The sequence below is a fragment of the Dipodomys merriami genome, unplaced genomic scaffold (assembly GCF_024711535.1).
Source record: "Dipodomys merriami isolate MVZ:Mamm:240054 unplaced genomic scaffold, mDipMer1.0.p SCAF_9, whole genome shotgun sequence".
In the NCBI taxonomy this organism is placed as follows: domain Eukaryota; kingdom Metazoa; phylum Chordata; class Mammalia; order Rodentia; family Heteromyidae; genus Dipodomys; species Dipodomys merriami.
The window spans coordinates 42,168,041-42,195,826 of NW_027206512.1; the positions used below are offsets into that span (position 1 = coordinate 42,168,041).

General features: G+C 39.7%; 1 protein-coding gene across 5 annotated transcripts in view; it reads right to left on the minus strand.

Moving 5' to 3' along the window:
* Limch1 (LIM and calponin homology domains 1) overlaps positions 1-27,786 on the minus strand; it is a 307,901-nt gene that overhangs the window by 153,694 nt on the left and 126,421 nt on the right. For all 5 annotated transcript variants that reach the window (XM_070012224.1, XM_070012221.1, XM_070012220.1 and 2 more), the window contains exon 3: positions 12,790-12,859. In XM_070012224.1, coding sequence (XP_069868325.1) covers positions 12,790-12,859 — 70 coding nt within the window. The remainder of the gene's footprint in view (positions 1-12,789; positions 12,860-27,786) is intronic.

Genomic DNA, 27,786 nt, shown 5'->3' on the forward strand with positions numbered 1-27,786 from the left:
TCCCTAAAGGGTATGAAATATTTCTTTGTGCAGATTCTAAAAACAGGAGCCTGAAATACATGAACAGAAATGTGGATAGATTTACTGTTTGGAGTTTCAGAATGCAACAATCACAGTGTTTATAACCAATTCATCATTGACAGAAGTTTATTAGACGATTTTCCAACTAATTCACCAGTATCCTGCCATTTATTCAATGCTGGCATTCACTGTTGTTCATAACTTTTGTGTTTCCTTTCAGTATGTGCTCTTTGATGTTTATTGTCATTCATTTTCTTTTGCAAGCAAAATTTCACCTTTGAATTGTTTTTAAATTTACAGAAAAATTGCAAAAGTAGTAGCATTTCTGTGTGTCTCATACCCAGCATCTTAATTTCTGTGGTACATTGATACTAAATAGTGAACAAATATTAGAATACTTACAGCCAAATTCATATTTTATTACGACTTCATTCACTGTTCTCTAATGCAGTTTTGTGGTTAGTGTTTATTTTTTGTCTTGTGGTACTGGGTATCAAACACTTGGAAACTGCTCACCAACTTGAGCTATACCCTAATCCTTTCTTTGTTGGTGTTGTTCCATTTTGTTTTTGAGCTAGGCGCTTGCTACCTTTGTCTGGGCTAGCCTCAAACTTAAGATCTTTGAGCCTCCCCTTCCAGGAGTGGTGTTACAGGTATGCATCACCATACCTGCTTTCCAGTGTTTTCTGTTCTGAGATCCTATTCAGGACAACACAGTACATTGTCATGATGTCTCCTTGGCTTCCTACGGACTCCCTTCTTTTGGAAATTGCCTTATCTTTTATGACCTCGGTAGTCTGGAACAGCACTGGTCAGGTATTTTGTAGAATGATCCTCTATTGGGGCTTGTCTGATATTTTTCTCGTGGTTAACACTGGTGCTATGGGTTTTGTAAGAGGACCACTGAGGTAATACCATAACATTATATCATAAATTTGTGTTTTACATCCTCTTTTGCTTTTGTTTGAAATGAGGTCTTATTATCTTGTCCAGGCTAGACCTGAGTGACCCTCTTGCTTTAGCCTCCAAAGAAGCTGGGTCTACAGCTATGTACCATCAGACCTGTTAATCATCCTATTAGGGAAAAGTTTATGTGCAAGTAAAGTCAAATCTTTAAATTAAAGAGAAGATAAATGTCAAGCAATTTACTCACAAATCCAGTTTTTGTGCTGAGAATTTTATGAGAGATTTTTTGTTTATGGCAAAATGAGCAAGGCGGGGGATGGGGTGGGGAATTGTGTTTGCCTCTGTTTGGAGATGTTGGTAGACCCACAATTTGAGCAGGAAGCTAGTTAATTACCAGATAGGTGTCTAGCAATGCTTTTGAAATGTGTGCCAAGACAAACTTCCTACAAAAACAATCTCAGAGGAAGACATATTTGAAGAGAAGTATTGTTTCAGCTTAGCAAGGTCCCCTTTATACACACTGCCTTCCAGTATTGATGTGATGCTTTTCTGTTGTCAAACTACAGAGTCTCTACAAACCTGAGTCTGTAGTTCATGCTAGGATTTAGTTGCACAAAATTTTTTTTTACACAAGTGAAGATTATGGAAAAAAAATTAAGACCTGGACTGAGATATGTTTTGATTGCTATTAGGGTTTTTTTCCCCCTCAGTGTTCCTACTAAAGTCCTATTCCTCAGGGAGAAAGTAAGGAACTGATGTAATGTCACAAACACTGCTGAACTCTGCTCAGCGAAAGATAAGGGAGAACAAGTGGTTTGCTTTCTTCAAAGAATGGACCTTCTTTTTTCTTTTTTTCCTGCGAAGGAAGGAGGAAAATCAAAAAGCTTTACAGCACTGCTATATATAACCTTCCACCTTTGCAGGAATACAGAATAATTAGCGAAACACACTTGAAATAACTTATGGTGCATCAAGAGACCATTTGACTTCAGCTAGCAATCGCCATTTTTCATATCACTTGTGAATAAGAATTTACGCACACGGCTAGCTGAACTGTACATCCTTCCACTGGCTTCTCCAAATCCACATGTTCAAGTCCAAACTAACCCCCTGTACCTCAGATTATGACTATATTTGACTTTAAAGAGATAAGAGAATTTTATTTTAGGTAATCTGGGTGGAACCTAAATCGGATTGTTATGATACTCTCAATCAAACGAGGAAATGTGGACACAGACACAAAGAGAAGATTGTGCAAGTGTGCAGGGAGAATGCATCCATAAGACAAGAAGACAGGCCTCGGAAGAGGCTGGTCCTGTATGGATCATGTCCTTCCAGTCCCCTAAATGCTGGGGAATAAAAGTCTGTTTTTAAGATACATAGTCTATGGTACTTGTTATCAGAGCAAACATTTCCCTCACATGGCATTAAAAGTAAATTATTGCTAGATACCCGTGGCTCATGCTCCTTATCCTAGCTACTCAGAAGGCTGAAATCTGAGGACTGAGGTTCGAAGCCAGCCCAGGCAGAATAGTTCCTATGAGACTCTTATTTCCAATTAACTACTCAAAAACTGGGAGTGGAGCTGTGGCTCAAAGTGCTAAAGTGCTAGCCTTGAGCAAAAGAGCTCAGGGACAGAATCTAGGCCCTGAATTCAAGCCCCATGACTAACAAAAAAAGGAAAGAAAAGTGAACTATCAAGCCAGTTGCTGGAGGCTCATATCTATAATCCTAGCTATTCAGGAAGTTAAAGATTAAGGATCAAGGTTGAAGCCAGTCCAGGAAGAAAAGTTTGTGAGACTCTCCAATTAACCAGCAAAAAGCCGAAGAGAAGGTGTTGCTTAAGTTTTTTAGAGTGCCAGCCTTGAATGAAAAAAGTTAGGCCCAGTTCTGAAGCAGAAAGAAAAGAAAAAAAGAAAAAAAGGGAAGGAGAATGAGAAGAAAAGAAAGGGAAAGGAAGGAAGGAAGAAAGGAAAGAAGAAAGAAAAGAATGAACAATCAAGGGGCAGGCAGAGGAGAGTCTACAAGCGTAAGATTGGTAGGTATTGTCAATTATAGATAGTTGTATATGAGTTGTCAATTGTACATAGACCTTGCAAAGTTACTATCTATCATGATTTCAAATCTAAAGTATAATTGCTCATGACTTCTGTAGTTTCAAATTCCTTTTGATATACTTCCTCTTTCCAATCCTTCTTACCAATGTAGAACAAATATTTCAATAAGACTAAATAGAATTTGGGAGGGAAAAGCTTCAAAATTTGTGATTATGAAAAAAGTCTTCATGTGTACTTAAGCATAAATATTTAATCTTAAAATGCACTCACCGAGTCCAACTTCTTAGAACCTTTTCCTGTGTTCCCAACTAACATTTCCAATAGCCTGCCAAACATCTGCACACAAACATCTCTGAGAGATAGCCAACTCAATATATCCAGAAAAGACTTCATCTTTTCTCTTGGAATCCATTTCTCATTCCCCTGATCCCTATTAATAGCATTAGTATTCTCCAAGTTGTTCAGGTCCAAAATGTAGCTATCATCAAGCCTGACATTCACATGTCTTCTAGCCTCTGAAATAAAATTTACATCTTTCCATTGCTAGTATCTGAGCGCTGTGTCATGATTGAAAGGGCATGTTTATTTTATTACTTATACTAGTAAAAATGGTATGTCTTATAACTGATGGCGTATTATAGTCAAGGACAAAGAAATCCTGTCTCTTCATCTCCATTCCCACAGCTTCTAGCAATGTTTAAGAGCTTCTCTCTCTCCCTGGGAGTACTTGCCTGCCAATTGATTTTTATTGCTGGTCTTTTCTCAAAACTGGCTTTCCACAGAGCTGCCAGAGTTATCTAAAATACAAGATTCCCTGTTCTCAGTGGCTCTTATTGAATGCCAAGGAAGGCCAAACTGCCCTCCTGTGGCATTTCCAGAGTCAGTGTGCAATTCCTGGTTTCCTTTCAGAAGCATTGACTTCTTTGGGAACTCTGGGCTCTCATATGGGCATATGCAAATAATGGCCACTCATAGGTTCTTATCGTTCCCAAGAACATTCTTCCTCCAACTCCAATGATGCTCTTTGCTTTTCCTAAGACCCCTGTTCAGCCCACACCTCTTCTAAGTCTCTTGAGCGCAAATAAAAATTTGGCTCACATCTATAATCCTAGCTACTTAGGAGGCTGAGATCCAGAAGACCATGGTTCAAAATCTGTTCAGCAGAAAAGTCTATAAGACTCCATCTCCAAAATAACCAAGCAAACACCCAGCCTGGAGACAGGACTCAAGTGGTACAGCCAAGGGAGTATGAGGCAGAGTTTGATGCCCTAGTACCAACAAGACAAACATAAGCAAAAACAAATAAACTAACAACAAACCAAAAACCTCCCATTACAAACATTTCTGCCCACCTGATATTAGCACTTCTCTGTATATCTGTCTCCTAGAAGAAAACCCCCTAAAAGGCAAAAATCATATTTCAAATCATAAATATATTTTCACACAGAAGAAAGGAGAGCACAAACCATCTCTTCTGGGTGCTATGTGCAAAGGAAAACTAGGAGACTGAAGTTGGATGTCATACAAAAGAGACTGTCCAAAGAAAACTGTGTGGTCCTTCAAATCCTATGAGCAATGGGATGTATTTTCAGGAGAATATGAAATCTATGCCCTAATTTCCCAACAGATAAATACAGATGGTCCTGAACTTACAATGGGGTCATGTCCTGATAAACCCATTGGAAATTGAAAATATTGTTAAGGTAGTAATTTACTTAATACAGCTAACTCCACCAAACATCATAGCTCAGCCACACAGTCCAATGCAGGGCTGGTCCTTTACTCTCGTGGTGGCATGGCTGACCATATGTCATACTGCACATCACTAGTCCCAGAAAAAAACAAACTCTAAGATTTCAAGTATGGTTTCTACTGAATGAGCATTGAATTCACACCATAGTAATGTTGAAAATTTTAAGTAACACAGAGACTATATGTACAATCATTTCGTTGTCCGTCACAGACAGCTGCTGATGGCTCTGGTATTCAGATACGTACAGAAGCTCCAGCTCTGGTGTGGGAGCTGGCTGGGCTTCGTGACTTGTTGTTAATGGAATATATTAGAAGAGATGAATGTCACTTCAGAGATCAAATTATAGAGAACACTTTTGTCCATCATGTTTATTTCTCCCACCCTCCCTTTTTGCTAGAAGCTTCTCTACGTTCCTTGCCAAAAAATTTACATGAATCAACTGAGAATTAGATCTTGCCCAGCCAAGACCTGACAAAACACTCACCAACACCTTAAATAAAGACTGTTAGAGTCCCTGAACCAGGGACCCAGCCGAGCCTTGGTCTGATTCCTAGCCCACATAAGAAATAAGAAATAAGCCAAATAAGAAAAACAGAAGGGAGACAATGAGCACAGAATGAGTGAAGGGACACACACACACAAAAATCTTACCAAATCTTTACATGTACCCTCCCCACCCCGCAAAAAATACAGACAAGGAGACCGGCTTGTTAGTATGACCCAAGTTCAACAGTAAGCAACCAAAAGTCAGTCTGCTAACATGGATATCAGAATGCTCCCTGACCCATTGAACTCATTAGGGACAATGGTGGTCACCACCTATGTGTGGCTTCACCAGGTAGCCAGTTAATAGGTTAGGTTAACCCTGATTTCTAAGAGTGATTGATGTGAGAGATAAACCTAAAATACTGTCTTCCTTTAGGAAGAGCCTTACAACCTTTATTTGCAGGTATTTGTTTTTTTTTTGTCCATAGGCACCAGAGAACTATAGAATGCTACTAGAGAAGATGAGGGCTGGGAGACAGTCAGCACTTTTACAAGCTACTTGTGGAGATTATTACAACTAGCAGCACACAGGCCATATGGACTTATATGACATCAAATAACTAGGAAGCCTTTGAGTTCCTATCTCACTATTCAACTGATGGCAGCATTGAATGCAGCAAAGACCTTGAGTGTTTGACTGGTTTTCCTACAGTCAGTTCTGCACAGCCAAACCTACTAAATGTAAACCAGCAACCCTTCTGCAGCTTGGCCTTGGCACCAACCCCAGGAGCAGCAGTTGAGCATTCGCTCTGTGCATGTTGTGGGAACACAACCCAGGCTTCTCTTACTGTTGCCAGGAATGGGGATCAAGGAAAATGTGTCACTGCATTCAGTTCGGGTTGAGATTCTTTACAAGATCCATTCATTCGCCTCAGTGAACTGTGTTCTTCACAGAGAACATCACTCAAAACCAGGCCTTACTTGGCTCCCCAGAACAGTCTGACAAGCTCCACAGTTGCCTGATTGTACCATGCAATGACTGCCAAAAGCAGAGAGAGGTGATACGCCAGGGTGGGATTCCCAGGCCTTCCCCTCCTCCACACAGAGGGAGAATTCTGAGTCTGCCTATTCCTGAGTCAGAATCACGGACAAGGAGAGCCATTTCTCGCTAGAATGATCAGTATTGGGAGTGGTTAACAAAATAGTAATATCAGAGAAAAAGGTAAGAAGAAGCAAGATTGTGAAAAGTGTGGAAGAGTTTAGGTTGTTACAGGAAGGGAGGAGATAAATGTAGGAGATAAATGTGTGCATGACAGCAGTGTGTATGTGTGAGTGTGCGCACACACGCATGTGCACACAGAGAGAGGAAGAAAGGTATTTTAGGAAGTTTTGTTGCATGTAATAAATGGAACCACTGTGATTTTAAAAAAGATTTTAGGAAGAATTTTTAGTGCTTATTGTTCTGGGTTGTGACACTGGTATTCCTTTGACTGTGAAGGTTGTGGCATGGTCACATGGAGTTTGATGCAGTTGGGTGACAGTAGACACATTACATTTAAGACCCTGTAACACACTCCCAAGCCTCAATTTGGTTAAATCAATGGCTATAAAGTAAGACGAGTAAGAAAAAGTCTTCTAAAGCCATAGAGGATCTTCTTGGAGGTCAAGGTGTTCAAACAGGAAGAATCACCTTCAGCTCTCTAGTATGAGGCATTATGGAAATAGTGTGACACAGTGGAAAAACACGGACTTTGGCTGGGTGCTGGTAGCTCACGCCTGTAATCCTAGCTACTCAGGAAGTTGAGATCTGAGGATCATGGTTCAGCAGGAACACTGGAGACTACTATCTCCAATTAACCACCAGAAAACTAGAAGTGACACTGTGGCTCAAGTGGTAGAGTGCTTGCCTTGAGCTGAAATGCTCAGGGACAGTGCCAGTCCCAGAGTTCAAGCCCCACAACAGACCAAACAAACCAAAAAACATGGACTCTGAAGTTGGGCAGTTCTTGATTCAAATCCCAATCCTATCTCTTTTTAATTAGAAAGCTGGTAACTTACTTCTTTATGCTTGAACTCCTGGGCACAGAAATAAAGACATCCTAGGACCATTGCAAAAACCAAGGAAAATCTAAACAGCACCATCTACACAGTGGATATTGAATATGTAATGGTTAACCCAACGCGGGCAACATTTCTGGCTTCTTTGGTTGTTTGCTTTGTCTCTCTTACGGCCTAAAATAATACTTTTGACTGGGAGAGAAACAGAAGCAAAAGAATACAACCTTTACTTGCATTTTTCCTGACATAACTTTAAGATAAATTATTAGAAGGAGGCAAAGTTCCTAGAAAGTTTAAAGAAGGTATGAACACCATATACCCAAAATAAAGGCCTTCCTCTGGGGCACAGAAGAACTCATGTTCTGGTAATATTTACACAAGAGCTTTTCTTGGCTGATGGAAACCCACAATGCCTGGGTCCCAAACTTACTGTGTAGTCTTCTTCCTAAATAATGAAGTTTGTTAGGGCTGGGAGTGTAGCTCAAGTGGTTGAGCACTTTCAGAGAAACACGGGCCATGAGAAAAGTTTGCTTACAACGCTGGTCTCCTGCTATTCAGCTCCCAACAGTTCACATCTCCACCTTCCATCCAAAACAACATTTTTTAATCTTCTCATAATATGGAAATCTCTACAGCCATTTCATCATTTCCCCTGCCCTGACCTCCCTCAAACAATAAAAAATCAAATGCTCTGTTATCAGTATAACAAAGCAAAGTAGATACCTGAAAGCTCCCGAAAGTCCCCTAGTTTATGGGAACTTACATGTTTACCCATTTCTAGAAAGATCAGCTCTGACCATATTCAAAATCTTACCTTTGATCCCTTTTGCAAAAAAAGTTTCTGATTAAATTAGGGTTACTAGATGGTAGTAAAAATAATAATTCTATCATTCCCATTCCCATTCTATAATACTGAACTTTAGAGTCAAATTTCCACCATTTATTGGGCCAAGAGCCATTTTGTAAAGCATGACCTTTCACAGAGGTTGGGAGGGGATTTTGAAGGCATTAGTCAAAAGTAAGAAAAAGATAAACTCTCAGGCCTGTAATTCTAGCTATTCAGAAGGCTGAGAGCTGAGGATTGTGGTTTGGAAGTTCAAAGCCAGTCAGGGCAGGAAAGTCCATGAGATTCTCACCTCTAACTAACCACCAAAAAAACCAGAAGTAGTATTGTGACTCAAGTGGTAGAGTACTAGCCTTGAGCAAAAAAAGTTCAGCGGCAGCACTTAGGCCCTAAGTTCAAGCCCCAGGACCAAATAACAACAACAAAAAGTGAGTCTCTGCCTTCCCCTCTTTCTCACAAGACAATAACCTGTCGTTGATGTGTGTTCCAACTTCAGCTGGAAACACTAGAAGAGGCAAAAGTCTGAAAAAGGATTCACATGCAAACATCAAGCAAATCAAGCAAATATTTCAGGACAGTTCTATGATGGCCCAGAAGTTGAGGGAAGATTCCCTAAGAATCTATTTCCAATGATATTTGCATATGTGTCTGTGGGCCAATGAGTGTCAGAATGAAAATCTCAGCACATAAAACACTTGAGCCCTAAATTCCTTTGGTAAGCAAAGATTTGGGATGGAGCAAGTGTCCTTTGGAGCTCTAATGAACATTACAATGAGTTTCAGAATGTGACTGTGCCGTGCCAAGCTGATGAGCTGGCTGACTGAAGTAGCTTTTCAAAAAGCCTTTGGTATGCCAGAGACCTAACTTTGAGGTCTTTCTCTCTCTCTGGCAACAGCTAACAGTATCACTAACACCTAAAAAAGAATGTAAGCATCTGCAGGCAGTCACCACTCAGCTTCATATGTCAGCAATCCTTAAAGAGGAAACACAGACCTGGAGCCAGAGCCTTGGCTTTCTTGCCAGGAAATTATACTCAACTACTTTACCTTAACACCTTCACCCCCGAATTCTTCATAAGCACAGTGCAAGTCAAGGACTAAAGTATACCTATTCATGCCTTTGTAAGTCTACATGTGTTTATAATTTGGGATTGCTATGTGAACACATACTTCCCTATTTATCTTTGAGTCTAGCAGTTGGGCCATTTTATTGGATTGGCTTCTCAACACCAGGTCATTAAGACCAAGCCACGGCATGGGTTCCAGGCATGGTAAACCCCCAGGCTACAATTCTCATATCACCGTGGCTTCTACCACTGCTGACTTCATGATCCATAGATGCTCACTGGCCTGTCAACCCTCAAACAAAGTACAAGCCAACCTTGAAATCTTTGGGTTCACTTGAGAAAGTCTCAGGCCTCTCCTGCCTGGCATGAATATCAGGAAGAGGAAAAGGTCATGTGGTAAAGTGTACTCACAGAAAAGTCTCATTCCTACTAAGCCAAGATGACCTCTGTCTGCCAGGCACTGGTGGCTCACCCCTGTAATCCTAGCTACTCAGGAGGCTAAGATCTGAGGATCATGGTTCAAAGCCAGCTCGGGCAGGAAAGTCCATGAGACTCTTATCTCCAATAAGCCACCAGAAAACTAGAAGTGGTACTGTGGCTCAAGTGGTAGAGTGCTCGCCTTGAGCTGAAGAGCTGAGAGACAGCGCCCAGGCCCAGAGTACAGGCCCCATGACCGGAAGGAAAAAAAAAGGCCTCTGCCATCTTCAGAGCAACCACTTATTTGAAATTCCTTCATGCCCAAGAAAAAGAATTAATTTTTTTTAAACCTACCAGAAAGTTGCAAGAATATTACCAGAACTGTCTATCTTTTATTTAAATTTAACATACTACCACATTTCCTTCCTTTATCTTTCATGTCTTTATCTCTTATCTCCAGTTCCCTCTGCATATAAATTATATACATACATTTTGCTTAAGTTTTAAAATTAGTTGTATGTATGATGACATTTCATCTCAGTATGTCAATATCCTGTTTTCTAAGGTCAACAATACTACTATATACACAGCAGACTATTCATTCACACACGCAAGGACTTCAACACTGAGATTATTATTACCTGATATTCAATCTACACTCAAATTTCCTCCATGGTCCCATAGTAGCCATAATAGTGTCTTTTTCAGTTATGGATTATCCACTGCCTTTGGCTATCAGATCTCCTTAGTCATTTTTAATCTACAACAGTTTTCAGTCCTTTTTGGCTAGGGGAATTGACGTGAAGCATACTGATGGTATTGAAAAATATAGGCCAGCTTTGCAATATGAAAATCTGGACTTGTCACTTCAGAACTGTGGTTTCTTTGTGCATCACTAGGAGACCTTGTCATTTAAACTCATTTTTGGTACTGGTTAAGTTTGATCAGGGCCAAGTAGCTACTGAAAGTCACAGTGTCTGAACATAGATAGGTAAGCATGTATAAACCTTTAGTTTCAAACTGCTAGCAACAGTTATTCAAACTCTTATTCCTCAAACTATGTTTGAAGAACTGACTTTTCTTCTCTTGTGTATTAGCCTCTTTTCTCCTGTATCAGAGGATACTTGCTGTAACTGTCAAGAAGGATCTAGCAGACCACAAATACTCAAGGTTTCACAGAGGCAGTGTTGTTGTAAGAGCTTCATAAATGACTAAGGTTTGGTCAAGAATAGCAGCAAGAGAATACTATATTATATGCAAAAGAAGTTTCAGGAGAAATGGCACCATATAGGGGTGTGAATTTAATCCATTCACAGGTTAAATAGAAATTTGTAAAAAATAATTCACATGCATACTAATATTCACATATTGATATTCATATATTATAATAGTCACATGTTTATTACTTATTTTATAAAGTTACTTGAATCTATTCCTCCTAAACTTAACCATTTACCTACATATTAACTTATTTAGCTCTATGGCTGTGGCAGACAAAATTAGAAGGATTTTTAATGACTAATCACCAACTCATTACCAACATAGAAATGAAAGGTATCCACAGAAATAGAAGTTCTTAAAATAAAGCAAACATCCAGTTCATTCACCAAGTTGATACCATATCCCTTCCTAGTAGGACCCCCCACAGGTCTCAAACACAATAGTTTCTTTCACATCTAATTTTAACTTGTCATTGTGATATGGCTAAGAAACTCTAAAACAATCAGTAAGGTCTATGTGGGATCCTGCTTAAATTCTTGACATTTTTCTCATTGTTTTCTACAAAAACACTCACAGAGAAGGCCATAAAAATGGAAACAATTAGTGAGCCATTACCAGGCCTCAAAAAACCCCAGCTTTGTGTGTGTGAGCATGTAACTATGTGTGTGTTTATGCATGCACACCAAGTTCATTTCTGAATTATTACTTGATTGTTTTCCTGATCTCCCACCTTTTCCCCCCAATTCTTTTCTTTTTTTTTTCATTTTATTTTTTTTATTGTGAAAATACTGTACAGAAGGGTTACAATCACATGGGCAAGGTAATGAGTACATTTCTTATCAAGCAGTGTAGCCTCCTCCCTTTTTCCCCTTCCCATCCCTTCCCATCCTCTCCACCCCCCTCCCTCCACCAAAGTTGTAAAGTTCGATTTCGACATATGGACTTGTACATCTCATTGTTGCAATGGATCCACCTGTATCCCTATTTAAACAATTTGTTTTTTCCCTTCCCCTCCACAAATTATATCAACATCAAATACAGTGAAAGCAGGGGTTATACCGTGGGGGAGGGACATACAAAGCAACAAAGAAATAATCTTATAAATGTATTAGAAACAATCGCATGAAAGAAAAAAACATTTGAATACATATCTTAGGGTTCATTTCCCTAACATCAACTTATCTGACCTTTTCTGCTTGACTCAGACATATACTAGTTATTGCAAATAAGGGAAACGATGGGACCTATGTTTCTTTGTTTTCCCCCCATTTCTAAATGAAAGGCAACTTCAAAGTAATGAAATTAGTTGCCAAGAGTTGTAAAGCATATTGGTGCATGAAAAACAAAACAAACAAACAAACAAAAAAAACCCTCCTTCTTCTGATCACATGTGAACAAGTGATCTATGGACCTGACTTGGGTGGGTCTGGAAGGGCCAGGGTTCTACTTAAAACATTTCTTATGACATTGGACCGACTAGTCCCTCACTGTATCTTTAGAATTTGTTCATTTACAAATAGAACTTCGGTATTTAAGCCAAAGTAGACTTCCAATATTGAAAGCAGCAATTTACTGTGAAAGGGCTGCTTTCTCTCGGAATTCTTTCTCTCTCTTTCCTTCCATGATACAGAATGCAGTGAAGTACCAGAATGGGAACATGTAATTAAAATCACATTCCTCTCCTGAGGTCAACCCAATTATCAGCCTCTTACCCCAAAACAAATTTACCTCTTTAAGATTGAAGGACTTTATCACTCATGGAGAAAAATATAAACAAAGATTAAGATGCCATCTGTACATCACTGGAATTTTAAGTGACCTTTTAGTTTAATGGATTTAGTGCCTTCCCATTCAAGTAGAATATGTATTACAAGAGAGAGCTGTAACAAATGGTACTGTCATGACCCTTAGGTTAAAGCAAAGGAATATTGGGAAATAAATCTCAATTCTGGATACTCACCAATCCTGCAATGGGGGTAGGCAATCTATTGATCTTCCTAACAAGTCCTGGCTTTATAGCATTCAGCAACCTGTCATGAAAAAGGCAGAATGTCAAGTGAGATATAAAGCAAGATGGATCACGCAAATCACCTTCATCCGGGGCTACAGTTAAATTGCTGAATAGGAAAAGCAGTGAATTTAAAGCATGCAGTAAATCTCAATAATCTATCAGCCTTCACACATATCAAGCAAAGAGATCTGCCAACATCTAGTTCGTCCATGACAGGTGAAGTTTTAGAATTTGGAAATGTTAGGAAAGAAGGGAGAAGAAAGAGACTAGGAAGTTAATGGACAAGGATGTGAGTTGTGTTGGGGTTGGAAAGGAATTTTCTAGAACTGGAGCCATGTATTACAATGAAAGTAAGATATGCTGCCAATTCTCCTAAGGCAGGGGCCTCTCAGCGATGTACTAAGTTCAAGGACCAACATCTATCTTTGCAAGTGATTTGCCAAGACAAATTCTGCCTCTAGAACTGATCTGCTCTTTGAGGAGATTGGCTTATTAAATGTGGTTGGGTTTCACTTAAAAAAAAAATGGATGACTATATTTTGTAAGAGGTTAACCAGTCATATCCTGAAGAACTTAAGCAAGGCTAACCACAATTCCCTAGGTACAAAACATATTTGAGTAAAACATTTTCAGAGTAAGGTTATAATCATGTAAAATGGTAATATAAGCAAGTGAATGCAATGAAAAGTTATTATATTTCTTCAAGAAATATAAATTCAGAATGAAGAGAAATCAGGAAGGCAAGTTGTAGAACTAAATAAAGTTCGTGTTAAAGGGCAGAGCATGGTATTTGCAGAATAGGTTATCCATAAAGAAATATTTAAAAGTAGAGGATTGCAGAATGGAAACATTTATTTTCACATTCAAGAACTGAGCAGTTAGATAACTTGTCTCAGGATACTATCCATGCAGAAAGGAAATCAGAGCAAGAATTTATTATGACTCAGGGCCAGTAGGCTCTAACTCCTGGTCCATTGTCACCCAACAACTGTTTTATTGATTACACAGCTATACCCATTCATTTACATGTTTTGCAGCTATTCTTATGCTACAACAAGAGTTCAGTAGTTACAATGGAGAATGGAGAGCCTACAAGCACATAACATTTACTATTTGGTCCTTTATAGAATAAAGTTTACAGAATAAATTCTAATAAATCCTGAAGGTTCTACACTGGACAGATTTATATAGGTAGATAACCAAAATTCTTTGAACTACCACTGTATATTATTAACAAGTTGAGAAATGTCCCTGTGGTGGTATAATAGACAGTGAATGATCTGCTTTTGCACCAAGCATTAATTGCCAGTTGCTTGTATGTTATAGAGATTGTCAATTTTCCTTGGGGGAATGAGCCTTCCAATGCAGATAGAGATGTGTGCATATACATATGAAACTCAATAGAAATGGAAGGATATAAGACAGCTGGCAGAAAAGGCAAGATCAGTGGTGCTAGACTCCTCATCTGCCTAATTTGGTCAGCTAACCCTTAGATAGATTACTTTGGACAAATTTGCCAGCCTCAGTTTTCTCAACTCTAATGTGGAAATATAATGCTACCAATGGAAATAGATGTCACTGTGGCTTAAAAGAGATTAAAAAGATGTAAGAATCTAGCATAGAGCCTATAAGTTCTATAAATGGTTCTCTATGTGTGGATATAAGTTTTCTTCTATAGGAAAATGATTCACAGCATTGTAGATCAACCACTTTCTTGAATAGTTTTATATATTTTTTAATTAAATGAAATAACATTCCTACCAGAACAAAAGCCTTGTTGTTAATTCACCAGTATAGAAAAAGAAACAAAATACTCTAAAATTCATAATCCAAACATTTTTCTTTTAAAGAGGCACTTATAAAAAAATCTACATCCAAGATACATTTGTATAGTTAGTAATGATGGCTGTACTTGTTCTTCATATACATTTAGATTTTCAAAGCTGTCTTAAGTATTTCAATATGTTTATCCTTCATAGGATTATATTTGTATTATAGAATCTTCCTTGTCACATGAAGTTATAAAAACAAATTAATAATTAAGTAAACTATAATGCTAGTTAACAGAATGAAAGTAAATGTTGGGGATGCTTTTGAGAGGCAGGAAGTATGACAGAGGAGGTGAGACTGATTGAAACACAGTGTGAAAATGTGTTTTTTTAATATTTTATATTTTCAAAAATATAAAATAAGCCGGGCACTGATAGCTCAAGCCTATAATTCTAGCTACTCCAAAGGCTAAGATCTGAGGATCATAGTTCAAAGCCAGTCTGGCCAGTAAAGTCCATGAGACTCTCATCTCCAATAAGCTACTCAGAAAAAGCCAGAAGTGGCACTATGGCTCAAGTGATAGAGTGCTAGGCCCTGAGTTGAAGCCCCAGGACCAGCACACAAAAATAAGTAATATATAATGTAATTTTTATATTAAAAATAAAATAGCCACTATGCTCTTACATATGTAAGTGATTTTCAAGTCAAAGGCACCTATTTTTTTTTCCTATAAACATTTTCCCAGTTCTGTTCCCAGTTTATAGTATACAACAATAAAAGATAACATTGAATTCACATTGTAGGAATGCCCAACACCTGCTTATCTTTTATTTTGCATTAAACTCAGGACATTTTTTATATGTTTTAGGAAACAAATGAGACACTCAACAAGAAAATGATGAGTAAGAGTCAAGAATATTCAGCTGTAATTTTATTAAAAACCACTACTGCCACCGTACATAAATTAGATAGAAATATTTTCAATGCAAGCCTATCTATAGCATGTCTTCAAGTGGTGATAGAGTTGTTGGGCATTTTATATTTATGTATCTTCTGGGGGGCATTATCACCCAAAAGCCCTTCCCCTAAGACATTTCTGTAGATGAAAAAAGTTGAGCTCTAAACAAGATGTGAAGATGTCCTCAGAGATACATGAACAGCTACTGTGTAGCATAGTTAAATAATTTTCAACCCCTGGGTTAGTCCTTTTCCACAATTTGGTGCTTTGAAAGTATAACTGTGTTTCAGTATAACCTCTGCTTTCACTATATTTGATGTCAGTATAACTTGTGGAGGAGATGGGGAAAAACCAGTTGTTTAAGGATACAGGTGGACCTGTTGCAACAATGAGAAGTACAAGTTGTCATGTCCAAAACGAGCTTTACAACGTCGGTGCGGGGGGGGGGGGCGGGGGGGGGGAAGAAGAAGGATTGGGATTGGGGGGGAGGGGGGAGTCTGGGAAGGGATGTGAAGGGTAAACAAAGGAGGAGGCTGCAATGCTTGGTAAGAAATGTACGCATTATCCTGCCCATGTAATTGTAACTCCTCTATACAGTATGTTCACAAATAAAATAAAATTAAATTAAAAAAAAGAAAGTATAACTGTGTTTGTGCCATCAAAGCACAACTCAAAACAAAGCATGCTGTCAAAATATAATGGGATAACATCAACATGACTGGGTGAAAGTAAACTAGGAGGAAGCATCTGATGCCAATTGGGAAGTAGAAGACACACTGGGTGTGAGTTCTGCAATGGATCTCTACATCACCAGCACGAACTACCTGGCAGAAAATCTCCCTTCAGCAGAACTCTACACCAATGTCCTGCCGTGGGCTATGCTTTCCTAGGCCCATGGCTATAAGTCCTTGACAGATGATTTTTGTTCTCTATCTGCTAAGGGACATCTCAATGTTCATCAAAAGATTATGTCTGGGAAGTTGGCATTCTTCTACACATGAAAAAAGAATCAGGCATTTTTGCCATCCTGCGTCTTCTTTGCTGAATATGCCCAATTTACAAACACAAAAAGACAAAAGTATCAAAGAAATAAGAGCCACATAGATGGAACTATTTCCAGCTGCTTATTGATGAAATGATTCTTTGTCAAGTGCTGCTGTGTGTTATATATTCCTGTAGGTACCAAAAGGACAAGAACAAGTAATAAGCTAGGTCTTTATTGTTTGAAATTGATAATCATGGTGTAGGTGAATGAGTGGACATTGGGAAAAGACAAATAAGTAAATAACTGAGAAAAAACTGAGGTGGCAGAAACTCTGGGAAGACAATCATAGGCCCATACCAGGTAGACAAGACTTTAACGGGATGGTCAGAGCGCTGCTTTGAAGAAGTAACATTTATTTTTTTAAAAAAGTTGAATGACAGCCGGGCGCTGGTGGCTCACGCCTGTAATCCTAGCTACTCAGGAGGCTGAGATCTGAGGATCGAGATTCAAAGCCAGCCCAGGCAGGAAATTCCGTGAGACTCTTATCTCCAATAAACCACTAGAAAACTGGAAGTGGCACTGTGGCTAAAGCGGTAGAGCACTCACCTTGAGCTGAAGAGTGCAGGGACAACGCCCCAAGCCCAGAGTTCAAGCCCCATGACTGACAAAAAAAAAAAAAAAAAAGCTGAATGACATAAAAGTATTAGCCAAGGAGAGAAATGAGAAAAAAAGCAATTTACAGAAAGTCCTTGAGAAAAGAGTTGGCTTGGTATATTTATGGGATAATCAGAAAACCAGTTGTAGCTGAGGCTGAGTACACAAGAAGAAGGAAGAGATCTGAGCCATGAAGACAAAGTATAAGCAAGATTCAGGCCCAGGGGAGGTGTCTAGATATATGTGAACTACCAGGAGACATTTAAGCAAGACTGAGATGATCTGTTTTATATTCTTAAAATATCACTAGATGTGAATAGGTATAACATTATTTACAACTATCAATGTTATAGAAATTTTATGCTTATTAAAATTATACATATCAGAAAGCATAAATAAGTGAAACCTCAAAAATAATTTATAGCACTCAGCTTGAGGAAGAGGAAGGAAGGGTCTGGCCACTCAGAGCTGGCAGTCTAGATTTTTTTGGAGGGGGGGGTTGGGAAAGGGGCTTGAACTCAGGGCCGAAGCAATGGTTCCAAGCTGCTTCTGCTCAAGGCTAGTGTTACACCAGTTGAGCCACTTCTGTTCTTTTCTGAATAGTTTATTGGAGATCAGAGTCCCACGGACTTTGCTGCATCAGCTGGCTTTGAGCCACAATCCTCAGATCTCAGCCTCCTGAGTTGCTAGGATGACAGGTATGAGCCACCCACATCCAGTTGGCAGTCCAGATTTTAACAGGTAAATCCAACATACATTAGTTATGGATGACTGGAAAGTCATTTGATCAGGGTTATAGTTTTCTCTTTAATAAAAGGAGGGTAAAAAGCCCTCACTCTCCACCCAGGATGTTGGGGAGGTCCAGTGAGATGATGTCTGTTGTTAGCTTTGGATAAATGGAGACTCACTTGTTTCCTTAGTTACTGTCTCTTTTTGTCAGGTTAAGTCCATGTTATTTAATTTCAACTTTTCCATTAGCCAGCTGCCAAAGACTAAAATAAGCTTGACTTGATTTCTTTTTGAGTCATCTTTAGATAAAATTTTCATAGAAATGGGTCATCTTAACAAATGCGTGTCGTTTTCCTTAGTACATCTGGTGAACAGCAAGGTTTTCTAGAAATAAAAAGAATAATTATGATCTTAACTCATCCTTAATTATGAAAAAAGTTAATGATACTGAAGGTAAGCAAAAATAAATGTGTTTCTTGTGACACAAATTAAATGGTATGTACTAAACTCATATTTAATTCTAAAACATATGTATCATAGACTATTCTACAGTTCTTCATATTCTCAAAAAATACTTGTTGAGTATGTATAGCACCTGCTCTAATTTTGTATATTGAGAATATAAAGGAAAATAGGAAAGCCCAGTCCGCCCCACCCCCCAAGTCTGCAAACATACTAATAGATTTCAAACCACAGGAAGACCACAGGTGGTTCAGTCACATGACACAACACATAACCATCTTGAGCTCCTGAGAGGTGAATTTAAAATGTGTTTGACCCATACTTTTTGGGATGCAGTTTTGAAAAGATTCACAATTTGTCCCTGAAATAAAGAATTGTTGAGACAGGAATGATTCTCAAACCCAGAATGCATTGTATAACGCTTCATCACCCTCAGATTGAATATATGGTAGTATCTCAGTCATTGTTTAATAGTTACCAAATGCAAAGTGAAACATTTTCTTTTCTACTTACAACATTTAATAAACATTTCCCACCCCTGTTCTGGGAAAAAATCTGTTTTATAAATTATTCCAACAGGCCATGTAATATCTCTACAAAGCACATGACTGATAGACATTTTGAATTATATGAATGGCAATTTATATGATACTAGATTGCCAAAGTAACTTTTTTTTAATGATTACAGATATATATATATATATATATATGTACATTTTTTATTGTGAGAATACCATACAGAGGAGTTACAATTACATGAACAAGATAACCAGTACATTTCTTATCAGTCACTGTTGCCTCCTCTTTGTTTCCCCTTCCCATCCCTTCCCATACTCCCCCTCTCCCCCCAACCTGATCCTCCTCCCACCCCCCACCAAAGTTGTAAAGTTCCTTTTTCGACATAACGACTTGTATATCTCATTGTTGCAATGGGTCCACCTGTATCCCTAGTTAAAAATTTTGTTTTTTCCCTTACCCTCCACAAATTATACCAACATCAAATACAGTGAAAGCAGGGGTTATTCCATGGGGGAGGGACATACAAAGCAACAAAGAAATAGTCTTATAAATATGCTAGAAACAATTGCATGAAAGGAAAAACAACCCCAAAAACCATTTGAATACTTATCTTGGGGTTCATTCCCCTAACATCAACTTATCTGACCTTTTCTGCTTGACTCAGACATATACTAGTATTGCAAATAAGGGAAACCATGGGACCTATGTTTCTTTGGGCCTGGCTTACTTCACTTAATATAATTTTTTTCCAAGTCTTTCCATTTCCTAACAAATGGGGCAATGTCATTCTTTCTGATGGAGGCATAGAATTCCATTGTGTCTATATACCACATTTTCTTGATCCATTCATCTACTGGGGGGCATCTGGGTTGGTTCCATATCTTAGCTATGGTAAATAATGCTGCAATAAACATAGTTGCGCTGGTAGCTTTAGTGTGATCTTGTTTGTGATCATTTGAGTAAATGCCCAAAAGTGGAATTGCTGGGTCATAGGGGAGCTCTATGTGGAATCTTTTGAGGAACCTCCATATTGCTTTCCAAAGTGGTTGAACAAGTTTACACTCCCACCAACAATGAAGTAAGGTTCCCTTCTGTCCACATCCCCTCCAGCATCTGTTGTTATTAGAGTTCTTGATTATAGCCATTATGACTGGGGTGAGGTGGTATCTCAATGTTGTTTTGATTTGCATTCCTTTTATGGCTAGAGAGGTTAAGCATTTCTTCATGTGTCTATTGGCCATCCTTCTTTCCTCTTCAGAGAAGTTTCTTTTTAAGTCTTTAGCCCACTTATTTAATGGGCAGTTGTTTCTTTGAAGATTTGTTGTTGGGGGATTTAATTTTTTAAGTTCCAGGTATATTTTAGATATGAGACCCTTGTCCGTTGTATGGCTAGTGAAGATCTTCTCCCAATCTGTGGGCTTTCTATTGATCTTGCTAGCTATGTCCTTTGCCATGCAGAAGCTCTGCAACTTCATGCAATCCCATTTGTCCAACCTTTCTTTCATTTGTTGTGTTTCTGGGTCTCTATTCAGAAAATTTCGACTTGTGCCAAAGAGACCTAGTGTTTCTCCTATTCCATCCTGTAATATTTTCAGAGTGTCTGCTTTGACTCAGGTCTTTGATCCATTTGGAGTTGATTCTGGTGCAGGGTAATATAGAAGGATCTAGCTTTAGTTTTGTACAAGTCGTTAACCAATTTTTCCAGCACCATTTACTGAAGAGGCTGTCTTTCTTCCATTCTATTTTTTTTAGCTCCCTTATTGAAGATTAGATGGCTATAGGTCTGTAGGTTCATTTGTGGGTTTTCAATTCTATTCCATTGGTCCTGGGGTCTGTTCTTGTGCCAGTACCAAGCTGTTTTGATTACTATGGCTTTGTAGTAGAGTTTGAAATTTGGTATTGACATTCCTCCAGCACTGTTCTTTCTGTTAAGGATCCTTTCTTCTTCTTCTTCTTCTTCTTCTTCTTTTTGATTACAGATTTTTAAGGGACGTGGTTTACTTCACCAATCATTCACTTCAGAAATTCAATTTAAACCATTATCCTAAGTTTGAGTTTGAGAGAGAGCAGAGTTGCTATTTTGATCTTAAACTTTGGGTTGGGAAGTTCATGCTTAATCTCAAGGGGAATCACTTTGTTGTTTATGACAAGAGATTATGCCATCATTCCATTATCTTGATTTGTACCACTGCAATAGGCAACTATGATGGCAAAATTACCCACTTTGTGTCCCTTTGAATTTGGCTCAATGGGATTTTTCTATGTGGTTCTCTTGTTCACTCTCTGGGATCGTGCATGGACCCTGGATGAAGGAATATTCACTTTCGTTTAATCTAACATGGCATCTATTTTTGAACTTAAGCATGCAATCAATTTAACCTTGACCATAAGCCTGTTACACATGTCATTTTTAAAGAATTTTTTGAAGTTGCCTTGACAAAACCTGGAAAATAACACACGATTGAGGTCAAGAAAAACTGACTGAACAATGGGGGGAGGGGGTGTGCGGGGAATTGAAACCTGAACCACAGAGGAGTTTCAAATGAACAACACACTGATGGAATGTAAATTGCCAGACATTAATATCTACCAAATGTTTGTGGTGCGCCATGTGTATCCAAATTGGGTTATGGGTGAACCACACTGTTGAATACTTGGGAAGACATCATTAGGTACTTTAAAGAGTCTTTATAAACTTTCAATTCTAGGCAGATGGGCCTAAGCCCATCAATGCTGCCCTTATTCTAAAGCAGTTCCCAGGGCCAAGATGGCTCACCAAACTCATCAGCTAGCTTTCCTCCAATTCCTCTTCACAGTGAGGCTGTATTTCCTAGTGCCCTTCGTGTAGCAGAATTATCATGGAAAATGGGCAGAAGTGGGTGTGCATCAGTGTGTACGTATGTTTATGTGTTTTGTGTGTGGGGCGTGTGGTCCTGACCCTAAAATCTCTCCCAACCAATTCTTCATTTTCTGTCCTGCCCATAACTGATTAGATCTTGATACCTAGAATAGAAAGTCCTTGGAAATCATGAGTACTGGGTTGAGGGGATTAGGTAGGGTCCCTGAGTCACCCCTTGGCACAGAGTCATGCCCACCTTTTTCTGCTGCCACACTTAAGTTATACAAGTATAGAAATACATTTCTATTGTAATGAACCACTGAGACGGGAGGGGGATTGTAGTTATAGAACCAAATATGACCTCTCACAGCTGTCCAAGAAGCCTTTATCAATAACAAGAATCCTACCTCAGCACCTGTCTCAAAAATACATCCTATCTCCAAATGCAAAAGCGAATAACCTGGGTGTGTCTCTTCCCCTAGATGTTGGAAGAATAAGAGCCGAAAGCAGAGGTAAAAGCTGGAGCCTTGTTATATACACTCTGTTCTCACAAGCACCTCTGAGTGCTTTTACCTAGTAATTAAACTCCTTCATCCCTAAAGTACCTTCCTCACCCTGTCTCCCACTCAAGAAGAAATACTTCTTACTTAATACTTCTGTTGTTTATAACATTAGTAAAATAATCTGTAAGCACCAAAGGGAGCAAAAAAACATTTATCTGTCTGGAGACCTTAGAGTCCTTCTGATCTGCTTTCAGTCTCTCCCACTGTCTGTCCCTTGCATGACTACTCCTGCTATCTGGAAATTATAGATTGTGAGGATCTGAAGATGCTTAAAATGGTAACTCATGCCTGAGGTCAGAGCTCCTAGTGTGGGACCTGGAGTTAAAAACGCAGATCACTAGTTCTCAGCAGAATACTTTGTTATCATTCTTCCTCTCTGCATTTCAACAAAGCATCTTCCGTCCCCACTCTCAGCCATCTCACCTGACCTGACCAAGTACCCACACTGATTGCTTCTAAAAGCTACCTTGGGTCAACTTCCTTCCGTCTTCCAATGACTCTCAGGTTCCTAGGGGGCACAGGACACACTACAAATGCTTTTACTGAGTAATCAAACCCCTTCAGCCCCAAACTGTCTTTCCTATCATATCTCCCACTTGAGGATCCCCTTGCTTTTATAAGTTACAAGGGTACAATGACATGTGTGATAAATAAACTGTGAAAGATGGCAGCATGCACAGAACTATAGTCATTGTGACCCAGGCAATGATACATGTAATCACCATTGTGCTAGGTCATAATTATAGATAAATGATGGTAATTAGCATTTCTTTTTTTTTTTTGCACAGCTCTCAGTTCTTGCTGGGCTTACAATCAGGAGGATGGAAAGGAAGTTTGGAAAGTGGAATTATTGTGACACAGCTCTAAAAGCACTGTGTCCAGTCTTGGGTCAGATAACCAGCCTGGTCCTGGCACCCAAACTCCCTTCAGCAAGAAGTTTTGAGAAGCTGTACAAGAGATCCAGAACTGGAGCCAGACACCTGAGGCTCAGTCCTGTAATCCTGATTACTTAGGAGGCTGAGATCTGAGAATCATGGTTCGAAGCCAGCCTGGATGGACCAATGTGCAAGACTTTTATGTCCAATTAACCAGCAAAAGTCCAGAACTAGAGGTATAGCTCAAGGGGTAGAGCATCAGCCATGATCAAAAGAGTCAAGCAAGAACAAAAGGCCCTGAATTTTTTTTTTAAAAAAAGCAGTAATGGTACCAAAAAGGAAGAAGAGGAGAAGGAAGAGGAGGAGGAAGAGGAAGATGAGGAAGAAGAGGAGGAAGAGGAGGAGGAGGAGGAGGAGGAGGAGGAGGAGGAGGAGGAGGAGGAGGAGGAGGAGGAGGAGGAGGAGGAAATAAAAAAGAAATTAAGAAAGAAAGGGAGGGAGGGAGGGAAGGAGGGAGAGAAGGAGGGGGGATGTCGCTTCAGAGTTGGCATCCATAAAATTCCAGGAGTGTCAGGAGCCTCTAAAGATAAAGATTTAGATTCAAATCAATTCTGTAGCTCACTAAGCAAATTATTTAACAGTCAACATCTAGGAGCCTCAGTTTCCCCAACTAAACAGGGACAAAAAATACCTACTGGTCATAATCTAAAAATGTGGTAACACATGTAATCCCCTTGGCATGGGTCTATTCAGCATCCACCTTTAAAGGGCAGGCGCTGTTATCATTTCCTCCAAGCAGGTCCCCACCCAGCTCTCCCACAGGTGGAAGTCTGATGTGTCAGCCATTGGCTCATTTCTCCTCACAAGCATCCGGCCTGGGCTGGGGTTAGGTTGGGAAAGATGGAAGAACAGAATAAGAAATGAGATCACTTTTAGACCAACATAGGCGTTGTCTCTGGACCAGCGGAAGAAAACAGAAAAGTTGACACTTGGAGAGGAAGGAAGGGAGGGTGCTCACAGAGGGTCGGCAGTATGGAGACCCAAGAACAAACAGTTAGGCTGCAGCTGTTCCCACAGCTAGTGCTGGCCCTGCTTTAGGCCAAAGTCTTGCTGAGTTTTAACCCCTTCCAGTCCCCCCACCTCACCTGCTGTCCTGAGGATGACAGGGGCAAGGAAAAGGTTACCAAAGCCCTTGGCTGTCCTGGGAAGGGGAGGTCTGCTCTCATGGCCTGTTAGAATTGTGACTGTACTTCGTATCCATTCTGCATGTCATTTTTACACATTTTTTGCCATTCTACCTAAGCCCAGACACCCTCACCAGACTCTGGGATTGTCCCAGATTCCATGAGGTGGGGAGGCAATCGCAAAACACACTGTGAGGCACGCTTTGATCTGTAGGGAAGTGACATGTGTGCTAAATGAATGATGAGGAAGAGAATTTGTGAACAAAGGAGAGGGCAAACTGAAGGTGGATATAGCTAACAAGCGAAGGGAACATTTGTATTTCTACTGGGAGGGGGAGGAGTTAATTTAACATGGTTGTGCTTAATGCACAGTAGAAAAACAAAATCTCCACTACCACCAGAAGTCCTTCTGCATAGAGACAGTGCTGGCTGCCTGGTACTCGCTGGATGTGGCCAAACTCCTTATCATTTGATACAAGGCCCTTTATAAACTGATCCAACACTCACCAATCACCTCCAGTCTTTTTGACTTTATACCTGTCCTAGGCTCTGGTACAGAACACACCAAGATCCTTCATAACTGAGTCCTTTCAGAACACACCAAGATCCTTCATAACTGAGTCCTTTCATGCACTTGTTGCTTCTGTTGGTGTCCCCGCGCTCCTATCTGGCCAAGCAAATTCCTACTCATCCTTCAAAATCCAGCTGAAATGTTACCTCCTCACTGAGCCATTCCTCTCTCCAAATTCTTACACTTTTTGGCTTCCCTATTTATCAGAAAACATAGAAATCATCCACCTGTCTTGTCAAGCAAAGATTTCCTCCTCTCTGTAACCCCAGGTCTAATGGAAGAACCAGGAGTCCTTGGCAAGGGCTCAATTTCTGTTTGTCAATGAGTGGTGAACTATAAAGTATGAACTACAAAGTATGGGGAGAGTCTGAGACACTAACTTTCAAAACTACCATAAACTAGATTCATGAACGACTTCACAAGTTTTATTGATGATCATGTTGGAATCATTCTCCAAAGACCAAAAGTTAAAGCTGGGTTCACGCACCCACATCCTAAAAGGATCAAATGATAGGGTTCTAGTTCATGTCCACCAGTGGTTATTTCATGAATAATGAAGGGATGGGATCAATGGAGTCATCATCTGTTCTCTCTCCAGAGGACAGTTGGGAGCCAGTGGACCCCAAAGGAAGTAGCAGAGTCTCTAGATTCTCATGTACCATGAGATCTACTCCCATGAGGAAGGGAGGGGGTGGAAAACCCATAACCACCTCCCCCATGGGCAGCAGATGGCATTCTACATTACAGGGTATGCAGCAGAAATGTAAAGTGTGATTTTATATGGAAGAATGAAGCATGTGTTTCTGAGCCCAGTGGCCCTTGGCCTCTGCAGTCATCAAGGAGTCATAATTCCATTTGTATAAACTACTTTGAAGAGCTTCCTATTGAGACTCTGATCATTTTTTAAAGTGGGAGTTGTTTTTTTTTTGTTGTTGCCATTGGGACATAAGCCTTCTTTATACAATCTGAGAATAAGTCCATGATCAGATATACTATTTGCAAATAGTTTTTGTTATATTGTATGGCTAAAATTTTTCATGTGAATCCAGTCACAATGATGCATGCCTGTAATCCTGGAACTTATGGCTGGAGGAACATGAGTTCAAGGCCAGCCTGGGATACATACATAATACATACATAAAATTTTAGTAGAGTATTATTTGCCTATCCTTTATAAAATCACTTGTATTTTTTTATTTTACACCTAAAAAACTAATCCAAAAGCTCATTCCTATATTTTATTGTAAGGGTTTTATAGTTTTAGCTTTTACATTTAGGCCTAGCATAGTTTTAATAGACATTTACTGACCAGTTATAGGCACATGGATTTTGGAATAGTCATCCTTCTTCCCATTCTCCCACACAATTGCCATGTGCAAGAACCACTAGACAAGCAGAGATGGCTGAGTTGGTGCTACAGTTGGGGGTCTAGAAGTATTCCCAATAGTTCAGATGTTGAAGGCTTAGTGGACAGCTTGGTACCATGGGAAGGTGGTGGAAACATGAAGAGATAAGGCCTTGTGCAAGAATCTTCTTGTTAATGGGAAACTGTCCTGAGGAAAATATTAGATATTAGGACCTAAGCCCTTCTTTTTCCTCTCTGTTTGACTTTCAGCGGCTATGAGATGAATATACTTCTTCCATCATGATATTCATTTATTTTTAATTGAGCTTGAGCCTTGATAAAGTCTCAAAACAACAGGGCCAACCAATGGTGGACTGAACCTTTTAAGACTATAAGCCAAAACCTGTATTTTTTTCAGGTTGACTATTTCAAGTATCCTTGTTACAGTAGATGAAATTTTATAGATAGCCAGCAATGCTACTTCAAGGACATTATAATCTAACTGAAAAATAGTTAACACGTAAGACCTTCTGAATAGTCTCATACACGAGTCAAATTAACCTGGGCTCTACACAGAGCCCAGTGCCTTTCTAAAAAAGAAACAAGAGAAAGCATTTGAAATCAGGGTTGCCATCTTCACACCAGTAAGTGTGGTGATCACAGCCAAGTGAATGCAGGTTGTAGCGATCGAAAGTGGAAGGAAAGGTGCCCGATGTGTCTGTGTTCAGGACTTAGGGAGATGGAAATGGACGGGGAAGAGGACATCTCGTGTTACTGGAATGAAGTACAGTGATGGTGTGTCATTCCAGTGATGGTGTGGTGTAAGAAAACACAGAGTGGTAGGAACACTAGGTCAACCTCTGGGCCAGGCATAGGGACAAACAAGCCAAACAGAAACATTGCACCCAGTCAGTGAGGGATATAAGGTGCCCAGTAAAGGAATCTGAATCACATCCTGTTTTGTGGGATGGAGAAAAGAAACACAAGGAAGCCATGCTTGGGAAGGCTAGCCTTTGGGCATGGCCCACAGCAGCTAAGGGAAGGAGGCATTACAGCCGATCACTCAGACATGAAGGCTTAGCTTGTTCTTCTCCTTCTTCCTTTCTTCCTCAGAACAGAATGAAGTCTATTTCTGCATACTTAACTTTAAAAGGAAATCACTTAAAGCCCGGACCCTTGGTAGGCTATTTAAGAGAGAGCCGTGTCCTGCGGGTAAGCTGAGGAAAACACGGAAAAGGGTTGAGGCAGGAATTTCATAGGCTCCACTGTGGGAAGCCAGCCCACCCAGCCCGTGGGCCCAAGAGAGGCAATCAAAAAACTAAATTATTAAGGAAATGCAATTAGGGCACAACTAAATCCTCTTAAGTCCCAACAAAACCTAATCTAGCATGTAACCCCTGCCCTAGGCAGGTAATGGAGTAAGCCAGTTTCCTCTCTGACATACAAGTGGACCATAGTTAAGTCTGCTATTGAATGTTGCTGTAAAGTCAAT